This window comes from Monodon monoceros, unplaced genomic scaffold, assembly GCF_005190385.1.
Source record: "Monodon monoceros isolate NGI ecotype Baffin Bay Population unplaced genomic scaffold, NGI_Narwhal_1 Super_Scaffold_5, whole genome shotgun sequence".
In the NCBI taxonomy this organism is placed as follows: domain Eukaryota; kingdom Metazoa; phylum Chordata; class Mammalia; order Artiodactyla; family Monodontidae; genus Monodon; species Monodon monoceros.
The window spans coordinates 89,472,628-89,494,112 of NW_021703782.1; the positions used below are offsets into that span (position 1 = coordinate 89,472,628).

The following is a 21,485-nucleotide window of genomic DNA, read 5'->3' on the forward strand; positions in this document are numbered from 1 at the left end:
AATTCCTGGCAGGAGGCGAAATCAACGAAGATAAGCTAGTGCGCTCTTTCTTTTAAAACTCTTTTTCAGGGTCAATTTCAATAAATGCGAAGTAAACATAATAGTATAGTAAACACCTGTCACTCAGCCTTAACAATGATCAACGTTCTATGTCATCTTTTCCTCTACTCCCTCCTTCCCCCGCCCTCCATTAATTTTCTCACACTTCTTTTGGGGCGATGGTGGTACACTTGCTTACATCTAAATGTGCAAACCTGAGCTGTTCCCTTCTGACAGATGGCAACATTTGTGTAACCCACACCCCTGTACCATTCAGCACATTCCTCTCGCCCCAGATCCTGGGTGCCCCTTCCCAGTCAATCCCTGGCCGTCCCCACTCCCTCAGAAGCAACACCTATTCTGAATTGTTTCTTCCCCAGATTAGTTTTGCCAGTTCTGAAACTGCACAGAAATGGAATCATCCAGAAAGGTACTCTTTTGTGTAAGGCTTATTTCACTAGGCATAATGCCTGTGAATACAGAAAGGCGAGTTTTAAAATTCACCTTGGGCCACACAGTATAGACATGTCTTCATCACCCTTCTCATGCCATCTTCTGTGGATAAACTATAAAGCTTTGAGACAAACGTTTGAGATAAAAATAACCTGCACTGGGATTCAGAGCCATGGTTTTCAATGAATTACTCAAACCCTGCTTTCCTCCCCGGGTCCCATGTTCCAGATACCAGCTTCTGCACCTAAAATGTGCAGCCACAACCATCCCAGAGCTCTGGCCTGCAGTGTCCTCTGAGAAGCAGGGTGGACCACTGGGGTTTTTTTTTCCCTGTCTCTTGCCCTGGCTCTTCCTCCTTAAGTGAGAAAACTGGGTAAAAGTGGGTAAAAGCAAGTAAAACCTGCAGCTTTCTCTGCCAATGCAAAAGACACATCTTCTCACTAAATAGCAGTTACCCGAGGAAAGAGATGCATCCTTGACTCAGTCTTGTATCCACCTGGCCCCTAGTGTGGTTCTGTGCCAATAGGAGGCCCTCAATAAATGCCCGTGTTTCTTGTTATTCACTCTTCCTTGAAGATATCAAGGCCACCCAGGTTTGGGAGGCAACAGAGCAGAGGGGCAAGAGCTCAGGCTGCCTTCCTTTGCTCACGTATACAATGGTGACAGAAACCCTAGCACCTGTGCTCGGGGACTGTGTGGGCTGACCCAGCCCAGAGCCTGGCCGAGAACAAGCTTCTACAAGTCTATGGCTGGCAGCATCTGTTCCTCTCCGTCTTGGCCTCACAGCTGGCCCCATGGGTGTGACTTGCACTGAAACTCTTACCACACTCCTCTCCAAGTGTCTGACCCACTGGGCCCTCACACTGGCCTCAACTAAAATACAACCAGGAGTGAATCCAGGCTTTATGGCACCTTGAAGTTCATACCATTTGGCAGTCCTCTTAAAGAAACAAAATGCAAAAAAAAACCCTTACATTTGCAAACTTGAAAAAAACCAGGGACCCAGCAAGCACAGTACTAGGGCCCCTTCCCACTGCCCCTCCACCCCCAGGTTCTCAACCCCACCAACCTGCCATGCACAAAATGGGGGGATCACGGCTTGGCTTCCCATCTATCCCACTGCTAAATCCAGCCACCAAATCCATCGGATTCCATGTCCTCAGACTCCATTGCATCCGCCCCTCTGTCCATGGCCAGCACCACCCTAGTTCAGACCCGCAATGCAGCTAACAGCCTTAGTCTGACTGTCTACCTTCAACCACCCCCGAGCCAAACTCAAAGCGTCCAGTGGTCCTAGCCTCCCTTCCCATCTCCCCCGCTTCAGCATCCCCTGAGCTGCATTCTGTTTCCCAGACACATCTTCCTTGTACCCTCCTCAGTAAGGCTGGTCACTCCGTTCTTCCACCTGGACTGCCAATCCCCCATCACTCAATGTCAAAATCAACCCCGCAGACACCTCCGCTGAAGCCCTCCCCAATGGAAATCCAGCTCTCCCTCCAGCCAACCCCCTCAAGGCTTCAGCTGTCCGGCTCTGATGGTGCCCAAGCCATTCTGCCTGCGATTAAGGCGATCTGAGAAGCAAAACGAGGCGGCAGAGCTCCCAAGGGTCAAAAGAGCAAATACACCTTTCTGGGCTCAGCCACCTTCCCAGCCAGATGGGGATGATGCGCTGCACTGCTGAGCAGTGAGGACCACAGCAAGGGTCAAGTGAGATGAAGACTAAGAACGCACGTGAAGACCCCACGTTCTCAGCAGGATATCAAAACCTGTGGCCAACCTTGGTTCGGCATGAGCCATAAATTCCCAGTAATGGGCCTTCTCACACCACAGCCATTTCAGACGCTCCTATACCAGGGAGCAGCTGCTCCCTAGGCTGCAAAGATAAGATTTCTCCTTCCCCCGGCAAGGTCCAGATTGCCCCAAGCTTTTCTTCAAATATAAGAGGTAGTAGAGTGTAAAGATTAAGAACACGTTTTACCACAATTAAAAAAAAAAAGCATAAAGAGCACGATCGAATTTTTGTTGAAAGAAACTTCTTTAGCCATCCTTAGCAAAAAGGTGGTAGGGACACCACCAAAGTGTTATGAAGTGGTGATGTCTTACTGGAGGTATTATATGATTTTTATTTTGTACGTTTTAATCGACAATTCCTAAAAATTCTAAAATAAATAGGTATGCTTTAATTTTTTTAAAAAGTACAGGGCTTCCCTGGTAGCACAGTGGTTAAGAATCTGCCTGTCAATGCAGGGGACACGGGTTCGAGCCCTGGTCTGGGAAGATCCCACAGGCCACGGAGCAACTAAGCCTGTGCGCCACAACTACTGAGCCTGCGCTCTAAAGCCCGCAAGCCACGACTACTGAAGCCTGTGCGCCCAGAGCCCGTGCTCCGCAACAAGAGAAGCCACCGCAATGAGAAGCCCGCACACAGCAACCAAGAGTAGCCCCTGTTCGCTGCAACTGGAGAAAGCCCACGCACAGCAACAAAGATCCAATGCAGCCAAAGATAAATAAATTCAAAACAATAAATAAAAATTTTAAAAAGTACAGAACTAGTATGACAGCGTAACATTTCTTTTTTATAAAACCAATATCTTTCTCATCGTTTCCCCCTTTTTTCCTTCCTATTCAAGCAACTAGGCTGCTCTGTTCTCACTGCTCCAGGAAAGGTATGTTATAATCAAAACCAGAAAATTAAGGTTAAAAAAACAAAGATGAAGACCATGGATGCTGGAACCACACTTCCCGGGTCCACCACATTCTAGTGGCAAGGCCATGGAGGGGACATTAAACTGTCCTGCACCTGTTTCCTCATCTGTGCAACAGGGCAGTGGCTGCCTTGTAAACTTTTTGTGAGAATTAACTGAGTTTAAGTATACGAGAAGCGCTCAGAACTATGTCTGGCACATAGTAAGCTCCACTTTTGTAAGAAATCTTCTAGTTGGGATCCCCTCTACCTTTTAGGAGTTCTTAAGACTCATTCCTCAACATTTCTATGATCCTGGAACATTAGCTGGCTTCCGATACTAGACATATAATCCCTACTGGACCTCTGACACTAGTGAGAAATCTGTAACAAAACTGACCACTCCAACTAAGCCAAGAACTTTCACTGTAGAATCCACCCCCTCCCCCACTAATTCTGTTCTGCAGTCCTTGTGGGGTACCTCTGGAGGTTTCTGCTCCTGGAGCTGCATCATAGTTTGTTCTTTTGCTGTAGATGAATTCTGTCTTGAATTTTGGTTTTGTCCTTCAAATTCAACTTCATAGGTTGAGCTTATACCTCTAATCTCTAAAGATCAAGGTCAAGAGCAGGAAGAGCAGACACCAGCAGGACAGCGGAGGGACCAAGAGCATTTAAGTGCTGTGTGTGCTCTAGCATGTTGCTTAACCTCTCTGTGCCTCAATCTCTTTATCTGTATGATGAGGATGTTAATAGGAACTATCTAACGCATAGGGTTGTGAGGAGTCAATGAGTTAAGCCAGTAAAGTGCTTAAATCATAATGTAAATGGTCAATATATTTTGAAAACATGCTGCGTGAAAGCCAGGCACAAAAGGCCACACATTCTATATGATTCCACTTACCTGAAATATCTCGAGTTGGCAAATCCAGAGACAGAAAACAGATTAGTGGTTGCCAGAGGCTGGGAAGAGGGGAGGATGGAGAATGACTGTTTAATGCACCCAGGGGTCACGAAAACGCTCTGGAGCTAGATAGTAATGATGGTTGCCTGTCACTGTGAATGTACGAAATGGTTAAACTTTGTTGTTATTTGTATTTCACCAAAATAAAAACATTTGCAAAACAAGAAGTCAGCAATGTTAGTTATTACTCAAATTACTACATGAATAACTACTATGACATGAAATGTACTACGTCCCAGGCAAGGCACGACGCCCTGCAGCTTCCCAGGCAGGAGAGGGAATACGACACAGGAGGAGCAGGGTGGGTGGGAGGGGCGGGGGCTCAGGACAAGCTTCACAAACATGGTCGCATCTGACATGGGTCCTCAAAGACGACTGGACTCTTATGAGATAAAGAAGAAAGGGAATACACAGCAAAGGTACCCAGGCAAGAAGTGAAGTGTGAGGAGTGAGGGTGCGGCAGCTCGAGCACCACTAGAGTTGACAGCCCGGGGGAAGAACTGGGGAGAAGTGAACTTAGAGCCCGAAAAGGGCTTAAGGTGTGGTCCTGTCATTTACTAGCTGTGGGAAGAAACCCACATTTACTAGCTGGGCAGAAACCTTGCTGCTGAACTTTCGATAAAACTGGAACGCCCACAAATCTCTCAAAGAGGTGCTACGAGTAGGATTACATTAAGCCACGAAAGGCGAAAGCTCCATCTCAACCTAAAACACTACACAAACGTAAAGCACGTGACCCTGCAGAGCACTGGTTCTCCAACTTGGCTGCACGTGGTACCACATTCTGATGATGGGGACCCTCCCCCCATGCCCAGTGATCCTGGTGTAGAGTCGCAGGTATGTGCCGGCAGAGCCAGGAAGTAAAGCAACGACGAGGTGAAGGCTGGAACGTGATACACAGCCCACCTGAGTATCCAGACGATGTGGAGGCCTGGAACCATGGTGGGGTGGGGGTGGGGGGGTCTTTTAACCTTGACATCCTCAGCACGCTGACCCTGGGCTACCAAGGCAAAGCTGGAGGCCAGGAGACGTGCAGGACAATTCAAGGACAATCCCACACCCCACACCAAATGAGCTCCTTAGACGCAGGGCCCACATTTTTGATCATTTCATATTCCTCGCATGGTGCCTTACACACACTAGATGATCTCTCTGTTTCTGTAGTTTGATCTTGCGTTTTGCCGTGTTTTCGTTTTGCGTTGTTTTAAAATTCTTACTTTATATTGGAGTACAGTTGATTTACAATGTTGTGTTAGTTTCAGGTGTACAGCAAAGTGATTTAGTTATACATATATCTGCTCTTTTTCAGATTCTACTTCCCACGTAGGTTATTACAGAGTATTGAGTAGAGTTCCCTGTGCTCTACAGTAGGTCCTTGTTGATTATCTATTTTATATATAGTAGTGCGAATATGTTAATCCCAACCTCCTAATTTATCCCTCCCCCCCTTCCCCCTCTGGTAACCATAAGTTTGTTTTCTGAGTCTGTTTCTGTTTTGTAAATAAGTTCATTTGCATCATTTTTTGTTGTTTTTAATGAATAAATGAAATAGCTGGAATAAAACAGGTCCTGTCAGTAAACAGAATGAACTGCTCCTCTCTGGAAAACTCATCTATGTGGAAGTGCTCATCCCCTGAAGTGAGTTAATAAGATAAATGACATGTTACAGTAACCCAAGTACAGGTAATTCTTTTCCTTTCAGAAGACAGCACGTAATTTTTGCATTTTTCTTCAGGAGCCTCTTTAATGAAGAGGAACTATCTGTCACAGCTTTTAGAACAAAGCTAAAAGCTTCTGGACTTCAAAGCGGAATACATCCTAAGTGGAATACTGAAGCATCCTGAACAAACACTTCCGACCTCGGATTCCCCGCTCTCCCATTGAAACATCCCACATCCAGATCCCCTCTTCTCACTCTCTCCCTCGAATACCCACGGGATCTGCCACTGCCAGCCTGTGTGCGAGAACTGGGGCCAGTCCCAAGCCAGCCTGGGCCCCTCCCTGAACTCTGACCGGCCACTGTCGCTGCCACCTAATACAGACTGCAACTCACTGGGCAGGTGACTTCAGCCCCAGCAAACAGGAGCAATCAAAGGACTACAGCCAGAGAAATGCTGTGGAAGGGGCTCTCAGAGTGCACTGCGGGTTAATAACTAACCCGCAGGAGCCTTTACAGTGTATTGGGCTTCCCTGGGTGAAGCCCATGGCCATTTCACCGGCAGGCAATGCAGCTTCTGGGCCAGGGGAGAACCACGGCTTGCTTTCGGAGGAGGGAGGGTGGCCTCGGAGAGGCGAACAGGCCTGCTGCTGTCACTGGGCCACTGAGCGGCAGGAGCCAGGAGGGCTGTGTGCAGGAAACTGCGCTTATTACATGCTAATTACTGCTCATTTGCCTCAGATGAGCAGCAGCTGGCTGCATGTTCCCAGGCAGGTAGGAAAGACCTGCCATCCCAGAATGAGGCTCTGGACCATGAGGCTTTCAAGCGCTCCTTTAGGGGTAAAACTCAGTGGTTCCCGCTGCCCTGCCGTCTGCCCCATCTCCCTTCTCTCTGCAGTGTTCATTGACTCTGCTCCTTAAAATGTCTGCTGGCACCTCTGGCCAGGAGATGGATGGAAGGGGCTCACTAGAGGCCTACGGGAGAATGTAAAGGAACCCAAACAGGAGTAAGCTACCGAAAAAGAGAATCTCAAGGTCAAGGGAGACATTCAAAACTACAGTTATGGAGCTGATGAAGAAACAGAAGAAAAAGAAAAGACACTCTTTTAATCAAATCTACTGAAAACATTCCAACGATGAGGAATCTGGACCTTTTCAAAAAAGCAACATCCAATGAAAGACAGGAGGATAACAAGGCTCACAGGCAGGGGCTGAACAAGGAGCGGGACTCTTGGAAGTATTATTTCCAGCCTCAGGGCCTTTGCATGTGCTGACCTGGCCACCAGGAAAGCTGTTCTCCACTTGTCCTCAGAACTCAAAGCTTTCTCTCTGAAATCTTCTGGTTGCCCATTTTCCCCTCCCAGTCCTCCCACCTTAGCCTTTCCTTTAAGCTTATTTAAAACTCCCTAGGACACTTTTCACACCAGGTGTAATGTCCTGTCTCCTCTCAAGCTTCTCGAGGGCAGGGAACCTATCTTATTGTTCTCTGTGTGCCCTGAGTCAGATGCTTTAAATAATGCCTGTACCAACTGTACCCCAAGGTAACCAAATGTTGAGGATGCCATCAAGGAAATCCAGAGAGGGGGAAACTCTAGGACAGAAGGCCCAGCTTCTTCAACAAATAAATGGGGAAAAAGGAGGGGAGAAGGGAAAACTCTAGGCTAAGAGCTTTAGAGAAATTGTGGGACAGGGAAAAACGAGATAATGTTGGTCAAAGGACACAAACTTTCAGTTTTAAGATAAGTAAGTTCTGGGGATCTAAATGACAGCATGATGACGACGGTTCATTATAATGTAGAGTATCCTTGAAATCTGCTAAGGTACACATATGAAGAAATGGTGACTGGCGAGGTGACAGATATGTTAATTAGCTCGATGCACAGTAACCATTTCGCAATGCAAACGTATATCAAATCACCATGCTTTACGCCTCAAATATATACCATTTTTATTTGTCAATTATGCCTCAATAGAGCAAGGAAAAATAACATTTAAAAAAGTTCTTAAAGAGCTTTAGATAGAATATCAACCAAATACAATGAAAGGACCTTGTGACAACCAAATAAGAAAATCTGAACACTGACTATATATCTGAGACTAAAAAACAATTGTTGATTATTTTTAGGTGTTTCTTTTATGGTTTTTATTCATCAATTTGATAATATGGTGTATCACATTGATTGATTTGCATACATTGAAGAATCCTTGCATCCCTGGGATAAATCCCACTTGATCATGGTGTATGATCCTTTTAATGTGTTGTTGGATTCTGTTTGCTAGTATTTTGTTGAGGATTTTTACATCTATATTCATCAGTGATATTGGTCTGTAATTTTCTTTTTTTGTAGTATCTTTGTCTGGGTTTGGTATCAGGGTGATGGTGGCCTCACAGAATGAGTTTGGGAGTGTTCCTTCCTCTGCAATTTTTTGGAAGAGTTTGAGAAGGATGGGTGTTAGCTGTACTCTAAATGTTTGATAGAATTCACCTGTGAAGCCATCTTGTCCTGGACTTTTGTTTGTTGGAAGATTTTTAATCACAGTTTCAATTTCATTCCTTGTGATTGGTCTGTTCATATTTTCTATTTCTTCCTGGTTCAGTCTTGGAAGGTTATCCCTTTCTAAGAATTTGTCTGTTTCTTCCAGGTTGTCCGTTTTATTGGCATAGAGTTGCTTGTAGTAGTCTCTTAGGATGCTTTGTATTTCTGTGGTGTGTGTTGTAACTTCTCCTTTTTCATTTCTAATTTTATTGATTTGAGTCCTCTCCTTTTTCTTGATGAGTCTGGCTAATGGTTTATCAATTTTGTTTATCTTCTCAAAGAACCAGGTTTTAGTTTTCTTGATCTTTGCTATTGTTTTCTTTGTTTCTATTTCATTTATTTCTGCTCTGATCTTTATGATTTCTTTCCTTCTGCTAACTTTGGGTTTTGTTTGTTCTTCTTTCTCTAGTTCCTTTAGGTGTACGGTTAGATTGTTTATTTGAGATTTTTCTTGTTTCTTGAGGTAGGCTTGTATAGCTATAAATTTCCCTCTTAGAAATGATCATGCTGCATCCCATAGGTTTTGGATCGCCGTGTTTTCATTATCATTTGTCTCTAGGTATTTTTTGATTTCCTCTTTGATTTCTTCAGTGATCTCTTGGTTATCTAGTAACGTATTGTTTAGCCTCCATGTGTTTGTGTTTTTTACGTTTTCTTCCCTGTAATTCATTTCTAATCTCATAGCAGTGTGGTCAGAAAAGATGCTTGATATGATTTCAATTTTCTTAAATTTACTGAGGCTTGATTTGTGACCCAAGATGTGATCTATCCTGGAGAATGTTCCATGAGCAGTTGAGAAAAATGTGTATTCTGTTGTTTTGGGATGGAATGTCCTATAAATATCAATTACGTCCATCTTGTTTAATGTATCATTTAAAGCTTGTGTTTCCTTATTTATTTTCATTTTGTATGATCTGTCCATTGGTGAAAGTGGGGTGTTAAAGTCCCCTACTATGATTGTGTTACTGTCGATTTCCCCTTTTATGGCTGTTAGTATTTGCCTTATGTATTGAGGTGCTCCTGTGTTGGGTGAATATATATTTATAATTGTTATATCTTCTTCTTGGATTGATCCCTTGATCATTATGTAGTGTCCTTCCTTGTCTCTTGTAACATTCTTTATTTTAAAGTCTATTTTATCTGATAAGAGTATTGCTACTCCAGCTTTCTTTTGATTTCCATTTGCATGGAATATCTTTTTCCATCCCCTCACTTTCAGTCTGTATGTGTCCCTAGGTCTGAAGTGGGTCTCCTGTAGACAGCATATATATGGGTCTTGTTTTTGTATCCATTCAGCAAGCCTGTGTCTTTTGGCTGGAGCATTTAATCCATTCATATTTAAGGTAATTATCAATATGTATGTTCCTATTAGCATTTTCTTAATTGTTTTGTTTTTTTTTTTTTTTTTTTTTGCAGTACGCAGGCCTCTCACTGTTGTGGCCTCTCCCATTGAGGAGCACAGGCTCCAGATGCGCAGGCCCAGCGGCCATGGCTCACGGGCCTAGCCACTCCATGGCATGTGGGATCTTCCCGGAGCAGGGCACGAACCCGTGTCCCCTGCATTGGCAGGCCGACTCTCAACCACTGCGCCACCAGGGAAGCCCCACCTTGGGTTTGTTTCTGTAGGTCTTTTTCTTCTCTTGTGTTTCCCACTTAGAGAAGTTCCTTTAGCACTTGTTGTAGAGCTGGTTTGGTGGTGCTGAATTCTCTTAGCGTTTGCTTGTCTGTAAAGTGTTTGATTTCTCCATCGAATCTGAATGAGATCCTTGCCAGGTAGAGTAATCCTGGTTGTAGGTTCTTCCCTTTCATCACTTTAAGTATATCATGCCACTCCCTTCTGGCTTGTAGAGTTTCTGCTGAGAAATCAGCTGTTAACCTTATGGGAGTTCCCTTGTATGTTATTTGTCGTTTTTCCCTTGCTGCTTTCAATAATTTTTCTTTGTCTTTAATTTTTGCCAATTTGATTACTATGTGTCTTGGCGTGTTTCTCCTTGGATTTATCCCGTATGGGAATTGCTGTGCTTCCTGGACTTGGGTGGCTATTTCCTTTCCCATGTTAGGGAAGTTTTCGACTATTATCTCTTCAAATATTTTCTCTGGTCCTTTCTCTCTCTCTTCTCCTTCTGGGACCCCTATAATGTGAATGTTGCTGCATTTAATGTTGTCCTAGAGGTCTCTTAGGCTTTCTTCATTTCTTTTCATTCTTTTATCTTTATCCTGTTACACAGCAGTGAATTCCACCATTCTGTCTTCCAGGTCACTTATCTGTTCTTCTGCCTCAGTTATTCTGCTATTGATTCCTTCTAGTGTAGTTTTCATTTCAGTTATTGTATTGTTCATCTCTGTTTGTTTGTTCTTTAATCCTTCTAGGTCTTTGTTAAACATTTCTTGCATCTTCTCAATCTTTGCCTCCATTCTTTTTCCGAGGTCCTGGATCATCTTCACTCTCATTATTCTGAATTCTTTTTCTGGAAGGTGGCCTATCTCCACTTCATTCAGTTGTTTTTCTGGGGTTTTATCTTGTTCCTTCATCTGGTACAGAGCTCTCTGCCTTTTCATCTTGTCTATCTTTCTGTGAATGTGGTTTTTGTTCCACAGGCTGCAGGACTGTACTTCTTCTTGCTTCTGCTGTCTGCCCTCTCTAGGTGTTTTAATAATATTGTGACTATTTAAAAAAACACAGCCCTTATCTTTTAGATAATTGGGACTTTGTTTTGGAATTTGTTTTAAAAGAATTGGGGAGCAACAGAGGTGAAGATATAGATGAAAAGAGAGGGGCCACATTAAATAAAAGATGAAGCTTAACAATGGGTACTCAGATTATGTTCATTATATGATGGGTACTTGGGGTTCTCTGTGCTTTTGACTGCATTTAAAATTTCAATTAATAAAAACTGGGGGGAAAAAAGTAGGCAGAATTGAATGAATACCATAGATCCTGCAACTGCTCACCAAAAGCCACCAGCAGCAACAGACTTCAGCTCATTCACAGCGAAATGGAAAACAAAACGTTAATTCCTGCTTAGTGAGGAAAGGCCCGCAAGGGGGACTTACAGAGAGGTGTTCTCCTTTGTTCCACTGAGGTGACCTCAGAAGAGGAAGTGGGTATAGGAGACAATCTCATCAAAGCCAGCAGGCAGTGAGCTGAATGCGACAAGAAAAATACAACGCAACTAAAAAACAGGCAAACATCATAGAACAAGGCATACCAGGAGGAGATACGTTCATGGTTCATAACACAAGCAAAGATACTCCACCCCATGAACAACTGGGGAAAACTGAAGACCACAGTGAGTTCCCACTAACTCCCACGAGACAAACAGAAAAGCTGTCCAATGCCAAGGGCTGAAGAACGGGTTAGCAGACGCTTTTATGTGCTGCTGGGACTCTGGAGAAAACAATTTCGCATGATCTTAAAAGGCCCTGCCCGCCACCCTCCCAGCCACTGGTACATACCCAGGAGAGACGCTTGCTAGCATATGTGCACCAGGAAGACCAATTCCAGAAGGTTCAAAGCAGCATTTTTTTCCTAACAGCTCCAAACTGAAAACATCCCAAATGTCCACCGACAAAGGATAACTATATTCCGGTATATTCATGCAGCGCAGCAAGAACTACAGTTACCTCATCAATATGGATGAATCTCTCACAGACACAGTATTGAGTGAAAAATCCATTTACTATAAAGTTCGCTAACATGCAGGACTAACAATAATCATTTAGGGAAACACACATATGAGGCAAACTCATCAAAAAAGGGATGAGAGACAAACTTCAGGGGAGCAGGAGGGAGGGAAAGGTCATTGGGGAGGAGCATGGGGGGGCCATTAACAGCACTGGTGATGCTCTTTGTTCTTAAGCTGGGTGGTGGGTACCCGGATGTTCACCTTATTATTTTTCTTTAAAACTAGTCATGTTACAGACGCTCTTTTGTATTTGTATTTCATCATTAAAAGATGTAAAGAATGACTGGACAGAGGACTTGCCAACACTGAGCACCTCAGACAAAAGACCAGACAACTGGGAGGATGAGTCCAGGGACTTCCCTGGCGGTCCAGCGGCTAAGACTCTGCGTTCCCAATGCAAGGGGCCCAGGTTCGATCCCTGGTCGGGAAACTAGATCCTGCACGCATGCCGCAACTAAGAGTCGCACGCTGCAACGAAGATCCCGAGCGCTGCAACTAAGGCCTGGCACAGCCAAAATAAATAAAATAAAATGAGTCCCAGGTGAGCGGATGCCAGAATGCCAAGAACAAAACCCCCAAGGAGAGGGCTGGGGACATCCAAGCCTCTGACGGCAGTGCCACTGGTGAACGGGCAAGGCCCGGATGTGCAGCAAAGTCTGAAACTTGGATGAATGGGTCAACAAAATGTGGCATATCCATACATCGGAATACTATTCAGCCTTATAAAGGAAGGAAATTCTGATACATGTTACGACATGGATGGACCTTGAAGACATTATGCTATAAGTGAAAGAAGCCAGACACAAAGAAACAAGTACTGTATGATTCCACTCATAGGAGGTACAAAGAGTAGTCAAATTCATAGGGACAGAAAGCAGACTAGAGGTTACCAGGGGCTACGGGGAAAGAGGAATGGGGACTTTGTGTTTAGTGGGCACTGAGTTTTAATTTGGGATGATGAAAACATTCTGGAGATGGATAGTGGTGATGGTTGCACAACAGTGTCAATGTACTCAATGCCACTGAACTGCACACCTAAAAATGGTTAAAATGGTAAGTTTTATGCTACTTACGTATTACCACAATTTTTAAAAATCCGTAACTCAGGGAAGGGGCAGCTGAGCAAGCAAACCGGTAGGATAAAGGAGAGGTGCCATCGGGCCCACCTCAACGCCCCTGAGCACACGTGAGGTAGGACACGGATGACAACAGCATCTAGACGGGAAACGGGCATGGAAGAGACACCACGGAGCCGAGGGATGCCGACCCCGCAGGCGCCCGGGGAGCCTGCCAGTCCACGTCCTCCCAGCCAGGCAGCTGTCTGGGCAGTTCCAGCCCTGGGACCAGGCTCAGTGCTGGGAATCAAAGATGCTCCGGATGATGCCACCGGTGGCACAGGGCCCTGGGGAGGTCACCCTCCAGGTCTCAACTTCAAGAAGGAAGTTCTGGGCACTCAGCCAACTATGACTTTGGGGAAAAGAACCTGCAAAAATTGCTGAGAAGTGGTAGACAGAACCCAAATGCCAGAGATGCTGAAAAGCAAAAAGTTTCAGGAAAGACAGGGCGGTTGGTGGCATGAAATTCTGACCCATCAAATTACAAAGGATTCTGACCTTCCCCAGGAGTTCCAAGGGGCATACCTTTCAAACAGGAAGGCCAGGTGTGCACCGCATGGGCTGGGGGAAGAGCACTGGAGGACGAGTCAGGAAACCTAGATTCAATTCACCACACTTATAGCTGGCCCAGGACCAACTGCTCCCTGAGACCGTGAGTAAAGGGGATAGTAACATCTTCCCGGATGGTGGCAATTAAGAGAAGTAACACAGACTCTGCGAGCCTGAGGGAGTAGGCATGCCTAACAGGTAAGATATCAGGTGCTTTGCATATCAACCTTCAACCCCAAGAGACAGGTAGAGACAGGTATTACTACACACACACACACACACACAATGAGGGGCTAATTTAAGTAGTCCAGAATAAGCACAAGAGGGCACCAAACTGGGTGAGAAGTATGTCTGGAAGGCTCGGATAGGAGGAAGAAAATTTTAAACAATTAAAAAAGGATACACAAGGATGCACACCATGTTTATAAACACGTATGCAAAAGCACAAAGATTGAAGGGAGCAGCGAAACCAACCAGTTGCTATGCAGCAGGATGGGAATATGTAAAATGCTTTTCTTTGTGATAATTTTAGTGTTGTTCTATTAAACACTTTTAAAAAATGTAGCCTACTTCCAACCTCAGCGTTGAAGAACTATGGGCCTCCAACCAGAATGCACTCTGGGCGAAACTACACTCACTGAATGAGTACAGATGTGAATCCGATGTCTGGAAACCCCAAGTGGCCTGGAAAGGAGGACACCCTTCTGAGGCTCAGGGTCCCCACCCACCTTGGGGCCTCTGGGGCAGGCTTAGAACCCCACCGCTCCCACCCCTCGCATGCCCAGTCCTGGGTCAGAGGACACAAACCTTCTCCCGGCAGACTATCTGAGCTCGAAACTAGAGTCTGCCTTTGCTGTGTGACACGGGCAAGTTTCTTATCCAGCCTGCTAAGCCCTGATTCTCCCCCTCACAAATCAGGGCTAACAATAGTAACCACCAAAAGAGGTTCTGTGAGGGTCCAACAAAACAGTCACTTAGGCAATTAGCACAGGACTGACACACAGTGGCCCCTGGCTCTTACTAGCCTGAGACCCTCCCCTGTGCTTCACAGGTTCCTCACTTACTCCTTCAAGACTCAGGGACATAGCTGGAGCTCATAATCCTCCCCGACCCCAAGGAGCCCCAAGTCCAGCAAGTGGAGTTTTCTGGCTCCCATCCTCCATGCGTCTGCACCTGCCCCAACGCCTCTGACCAAATCTAACAGCTGAACTCCCAGGCAACCTTCGGGACAACTCGATGTCACTTTGGGCATCAAACCTTCCCCAAATCCACTCCACAGTTCAATCGCTCACGCCCGTACTACCTCATGTGGGGTTCCGAGTTATCTAGTATATTTACACTGTCTCCCCTTCTAGGCTGGGACTCTCTCATCCCTCCTGTACCCCTCCCGAACGCTTCATGCAGGGTAAGTGCTCAACAAGTCTATGCTGACTGAAGAAAACAAGTGGGCAAACAAAAACATTTTCGAAAACAAAAATAAACCAGAAATTAAAATCAAGTGGGACTAGTGAGATACATCCAGCTGCAGAGAGAAGCCAAAGAGGCTGCAGAAGGAGATGAAGGGGCCCTAGGGCAGAGGGGGCACACCTGGGATGCTGCGAGATCACCCACCTGCCTCTGCCAGATCAACCCCAGCTGGTAAGAGAGCCTGGGCATCCCTGGGCAGGCGAGATTGGTCACCACCCCAAAGCAGGTGTTCAGAACACAAGCCCTCAGATGCAAGGGGACTTTGTGGCCCCATCAACAGGACATTAACCTGCCAGAGAGCAGAGGTGATTGGTGGGGAAGGGCTCCAAGGATGGGGAGCCCTCTTCTTAGGCAGGCAGTAGGTGGCACACAGCTCAGACGGCCACAGGGGGCTCCCCGCCCCAGCTAAGGTCCCAGGGACTGTAAAGGGGGGGAAAAGGGTCCCACCCTAAACAGACACAAACTTGGGGTCTAGGTCCCGATTCATTTGTGCTGAAGGGGTGGGGAAAGAGACTTTACTTTCACCAACCCATATAAAGTCGTCACTTAAAATAACATTCATATCTAAAAACAAAGAGAAAAGTACAGATGGACACACACACCACAATTTTAAAAGTGGTTATTATCTCTGATGAGATTTTAGATCTTTTTAACTTCCCTTGCTTCTCTATATTTTCTGATCTTTCTGCTGCCAACATGTTCTCCTGTGAAATGCAAGTGGGGGAGGAAAGCACATGCCAACCTGCAGAGAAACACCAAAATGAATCAGCAGCTGACCCTGCCCGCAGGCAGCTGCCACGGCCCGAGGAGGAAACCCAAGTGCAAAAAACCAGATTCCTGCAGGAGAAACGCTCCAGGCACCGTGGAGGAGGCTGGCAACAGGAGTCAGGCAGCGGAGAAGGACGGGACACGTGTTTTGAGGACAAACTGTGGGCGGAGGATTTCTGTGGTGAAGGAGTGGATTTTTTTCTAAGTCCCTATGCAAGAATGTAAGGGAAAGTTCTACCTCCCCATGCCCGCGCCCCCAACCTTTTGCTATTTCAGAATTAAACAGACCTGTACCTTCATCCACAACAGTGCACTAGCGACAGAATTCAATGAGATTATGCACGTGAAAGTGCTCAGCAAGTTAATATTTGTTCAGTCCTGGCCCAGCGCAGGGTCATGTTACTGGCACTGGAGAGGCTGGCAGGCTCCCCCTCCCTGCATATTAACACCAACAATCCAGCAAGTGGGGAACCAGAGTTAGAGATCGCATCTCCATCCCACTTGGGAAGGATGTTCACCACCCACCTCTCTTGCCCACTCCCCTCCTTCGCCAGCAGCCCTCCTTTTAAAACAAAGGTATTTTTTTTTTAAAAATACACAACCCCATGACGCACACAGTTATCCAAAGCTCCCCATGGTCTCATTCATGGTCTGGGGGGTGGGGTTGGAGATGGGGGCAGGGTAAGCCCTGGAGGGCCACCTTGAGCCAATACCTTCCCTCAGGAGCAGGAAAAAGCAAGCCACCCAGAGGTCTGGGATAAGGCAGGGTGTCCATGGCAGCCAGAACCCTGGGAGAGGATGGAAATGAGAAGCTGCCTTCTATTTCCTAGGGCCTTATGTAGTTCCCCATTTCTTCCCACCATTGAGGGTGAAGATACCCCTGCCCTCCAAGGTAGAGTCCACTACTCAGTCCCCCCACATTCAATCAAGCCCCACCCCCAGCCCCGCCAAACGGCACTGGGCTCTGTTTAGGCTTCCTGGCACTGCTTTTTTTTTGGGGGGGGGTGGCACACCGCACATGTTGTGGGATCTTAGCTCCCCGACCAGAGATCGAACCGGGGCCCTTGGCAGTAAAAACACGGAGTCCTAACCACTGGACCACCAGGGAATTCCCAGCCTTTGTTTTTTTTTTCTTTAATGTTCATTTCTAGAAAACTTCCCAATCACTTTTCACAGGCCAAAGAGGAGGCACTGAGATGTGTGTAAGATTACAACCTACTAGCAACCCTTCAGCACCCTGCTGTTTCCTGAGGCTTTTCAGACCCTTTTTGTCACGTAATCATCCCATTTTAAAGACCAGAAAATCGAGATTCAAGTAGCCCAGGGCTGCACAGCCCAGCTGCCAAGACTCAAACATGCATCTTCCTGCCCTGAAACTCTCGGTGCTTGCCCTGTACCATACAAGTCACTGCGGAGCTCCAGGGACAGCGAAAGCAGCTGCAGCAAATGCAATACCGGCCAAAGGGCCGCGCCCTCCAAGGCATGGGGGCGGGGGGTGCTAGCCAGCCAGCCACACGCCCTCCCAGCTTTCCACACAGGGCTGCTGGAAGACTGTGCATGCAAGGGAGGGGGGCGACGGGGCTGAGCAACAGCCGCGCGAGCAAAAGCGATGCCAGGGCTTTAGTCAACAGAGAACTAATATGAGTCAACAGCGGGTACCGCTGCCAAGCACAATGATGGGATCTTCAGCTGCATTAATAGAAGGGGAGAGTCTCAGGCAGGCCGAGGGAGTCCTGCCTGCTCTGACCTGACCACACCTGAGGGCAGGGCAGGGCTGGGCTACGGACACGGAGGCACCTTCCAAGGCAGCGCCAGGGTTTCTGAAGAGGAGTGGCTCAGGGTGGCACTCTGGTCTGTAGGGTGGAAGCTGGGTTTGGACAGCAAGCCCACTCCAGACTGCACATTACCAATGGACTTTTTTTAAAAAAAGATCCTGACTATCCACAGCAAAGGTTAAGAACACTCAGGCATGTCAGGGGACACGGCCACCACCTGGGGGAGGGGCCCCAGGCCCTGTCATTTGCTTCCTCCTTTGTTATATATAACAGCTGGGTCGTGGCTTGACCCAGAAGTGGCCCTGACACAACAGGTAATCTAAAAATGGGGAATTCCCTGGTGGTCCAATGGTTAAGACTCGGGCTTTCACTGCCGTGGACCCGGGTTCAAACCCGGGTTCGATCCCTGGTCAGGGAACTAAGATCCTACAAGCCGCTCAGTGTGGCCAAAAAATAAATTAAAACAAAAATTTTTTTTTGAATGCACAAGGGACACTGGATTTGACATCCTAGAGCCTCAAGTGTCAAAGTCTCTGGGAAGTCCTCCCAATTCATCCACCAGCACCCTGTCCGGTGAACCTATCATTATCACTCAGCATCACTTAACAATAAAAAGACGCTCTGCTACACGTGTTTCCCAAGAGCCTCAAGGCCACCTCTCATTTACCTTTGGGTCCACAGCCCAGCATTTGGCACACAGAGATGCCCAATAAATGGTGACAACTGAAATCCGAGGTGCCCCAGCACGATCACAGTGAGGGTGTTGTGTTCGAGGCAATTCTGGAACATAGGCATCCTGACTAGAGCGAATAAAGCGGCTTATGACAATGCATAACCACTGTTAGTATACTGAGCGACGAATTCTTGACGCTACCACTACCAGAGGGTTTTAATTACAAAAGAGTTATCGTTAGCATGGCAAGTGTGCTTTGTGCCCGTGCGAGTGACTGGAGACAGACAATCCAGCTTAGGGAGATGGCGGTCAAAGGTAAATCCTGTGTGCCATGCAGCAAAGCAACCCCGGGGCCCAGGAAGCGGTAAAAATCCAGGAACGCAGGAGACGAGAATAATGACCAGTGGGACTAAATGCCAAAAAGGACAGCATAAAAAGTGAGCTTGGTGAAATGGGCTGAGAAGGCACACGCATGCTACAGATTCATGGGGAGCTGGCCGCCTGGAGCTCACCTTGTAACTCTGAGAATTAAATACAGGAACTAAGACTCGGATCTGGGAAGATGAGCACAGGAGACTGTGCGATGCAGTTCTAATGCCTAATAAATCTTTAAATCGATGAGCCGTGCTCACTGTTTTTTCTTCTCCATCTTTCCTCCCCAGGCAAGGGCTCACATGACAAAAGCCAGCATTTGCTCTGGATTTGCCTTTGGACGGGGTATATATACATATGCGTGTCTGTATAAATAAAATTGGGAGTTCACTAAATAACATCTTAAAGCATCAAAAAATCTGCCATTATAAGAAAACCTGGTGAATTCTTTTGTCAAGTAGCCTTTAATAAAGTGAAGAAACCTCTTAGGATGCAAAATCCCCCTCCCCTCACACTGGGCCAGGGTTTCACCAGCTGTAGTTAAGTCAGCATTCCCGTCCCAACCTGTTCATTTGGGTACCTGTTTGGGTCTATTCACTACGCATGCATCTTACTGGGTTTGCATTTTTCATCCCAGAAACACAGCTTAAGCCTGTCGCACAAACCTGACAGGAGCATTACATTTTATAAACCAATCATCCCCGGGGAACAGACAAGGAAACCATCAGCAATGAGCGTTGTCAAAGTTCCAAACCAGAGCATTCCTTTCCCAGATCCGAGATGCAGAACACGCCACATCCTCTCCACACACCAGCTGCCTGCTCCAGAAGCAACACACTCACCTCACCACTGGCTGCCCCCCGACCGCCCCTCCCGGCCCCTTCAGGCCTCCTCTCCCAGCTGAATAAAAGCTGGAGAAACCCGTCTTGGGGAAGCAGTAACATTTTAATACTACTGTAAAGACAACTGCTCTAAGCACTGGAATGTTGGCTCCTTGTCCATGAATAAAAAGGCCCCCAAAGGGTATTGTAACAAAATGATATCCTATGGAGAGCACCAGGAACCATAAAAATAAAATCGCCGTAAACTGATACTGTCTCAAAATTAAACCTACACAAGGAAACGTTAAACCCCAAGCCAGGCAGGCTCTCATTTTCCCATCTAAAACCCTTACAATATTCCCAGTTCTCTCATGACGTCCAATTTCCCCCACCCGAGGAGGCCTAAATGCTTTCCTTCGAAGTCCCGGTATGTTATTTTTTTCCCTTGAAACCCTCGAGATGCTCTGTAACATTCATCTAAAGCTCAATCGTGGCTGTGTCCTCGGTCACACCCAAAGATTCCCAAAGGCACCGTCTGCCGCAGCGCCGGGTGCACAGCAGGCGCCCCACTAATGTGCGGATTTGATTTGATCAGATCTGGCCCCTTCGGCTAGAAAGACACATTGGTAGCCAGACGCCCAGGCGGGGACAGCAGCGCCAGCCTAGCTCTCTGCCGGAGGCGGCGGGGTGCAACCACCTGTGGGCGGGTGGCCGGGGCTCAGGCCGCGGCGCAGCTGCCCTGGAGTGCCTCCGCGGCTCCACGCACAGACCCCGGGGAAAGTCCGGCGCCCCAGGCCCGGGAGCACCCCGGGGCCGACTCCCAGCGCCCCAGCAGGGGCTCTGCCGGTGCAAAGTTGGCCTGGTCCGCGAGGATCCATTCTAGAGTTAGCTCCCAAGTCGCCCGGCCGCCTGTGAGGCAGCGAGCCAGAGGGGCTCTTTAGGATGGGACCGGGTGGGGGGGTGGGGCGGGGTGGTACACCGAGATGGGAACAGAAGAGAGCAGAAGTGGTCCCCCGACTCGCTCCCAAACTTGGGGCACCTGCCGGCCAGCAGGCGAGGGGGATTCTCCGCCTTGCCGTCCCACCAAGGCCTGGTGGCGAGTTTGTCGGGGCAAGCGGGCCACCCCATGGCAGCCCCGCATTGCTTTGAGATTTTCTAACCAATAATCCAGCACCGAGAAGGCCGATGCAGGAACCTGGGGGATAGAAGGGGAACACCAGTCACCCGCGCCAGGGGGCGGGGACTTGGGACTCGGGGGCGCGGGGCAGGGATGGGGCCCCGGAAGAGAGCAGGACGGGGTGGCCCGAGAGGGAACCAGACTAGGAGGGCTTGCAGAAGGGGGAGGGGATCCCGGAGAGGTACAAGGGGAGCGCCCCAGAGGGAAGCATCGGGGGAAGGGAGCTGCCCCAAGGGCCGCGGGGTGCCAGTGTCCCGGACCGGCCCCGTCACTCACCGGCAGGTCCACGCTCACTTCGGTCCCGTCGAGCAGGAAGACGCGGCAGTAGAGGGTGGCCTTGGAGGCCCCGGCGGCGGAGATGTGCACGGCCGCGCAGCCCATGAGCAGGGGCCCGCTGCCGGCCGGGAACACACTGCCCCCGGGCGCGGCGGGCAGCGTGGACACGGCGGCGGCGGCGGCCGGGCCCCCCCGCGGACCCCCGTCGCGCTCGTCCCCCAGGCCGGCGGTCCCGCGCCCCGCCGCGCCCCGCGCGTAGCGCTGCATGGAGCGGCGGCCAAAGGTCCGGCGCAGGAACCGCAGCATCCTGGCTGGGGGCGTCCCCTGCCTCCGCCCCCTGCGCCGCCGCCGCTGCGCCGCCGCCCAGGAGCGCCCGGCGACGCCGTCAGTGCAGGCGGCCGCCCGCGCCGCCTCCCGCCGGCTGCGGATCGAGGCTCGCTCCCGCCGAGGACGAGGCCGCGCTTCGGCTGCCTGCG

General features: G+C 48.2%; 1 protein-coding gene across 3 annotated transcripts in view; it reads right to left on the reverse strand.

Annotated features, from left to right (window-relative positions):
* The window catches only part of EPB41L4B (erythrocyte membrane protein band 4.1 like 4B), a 142,024-nt gene extending 120,545 nt beyond the window's left edge, over positions 1 to 21,479 (reverse strand). For 2 of the 3 annotated variants that reach the window (XM_029203340.1, XM_029203338.1), the window contains exon 1: positions 21,010 to 21,315. In XM_029203340.1, coding sequence (XP_029059173.1) covers positions 21,010 to 21,315 — 306 coding nt within the window. Of the gene's footprint in view, positions 1 to 21,009 lie in introns of all 3 variants that reach the window. The other variant, XM_029203339.1, reaches the window with a different exon arrangement.
* Positions 21,480 to 21,485: the final 6 nt, after the last annotated feature.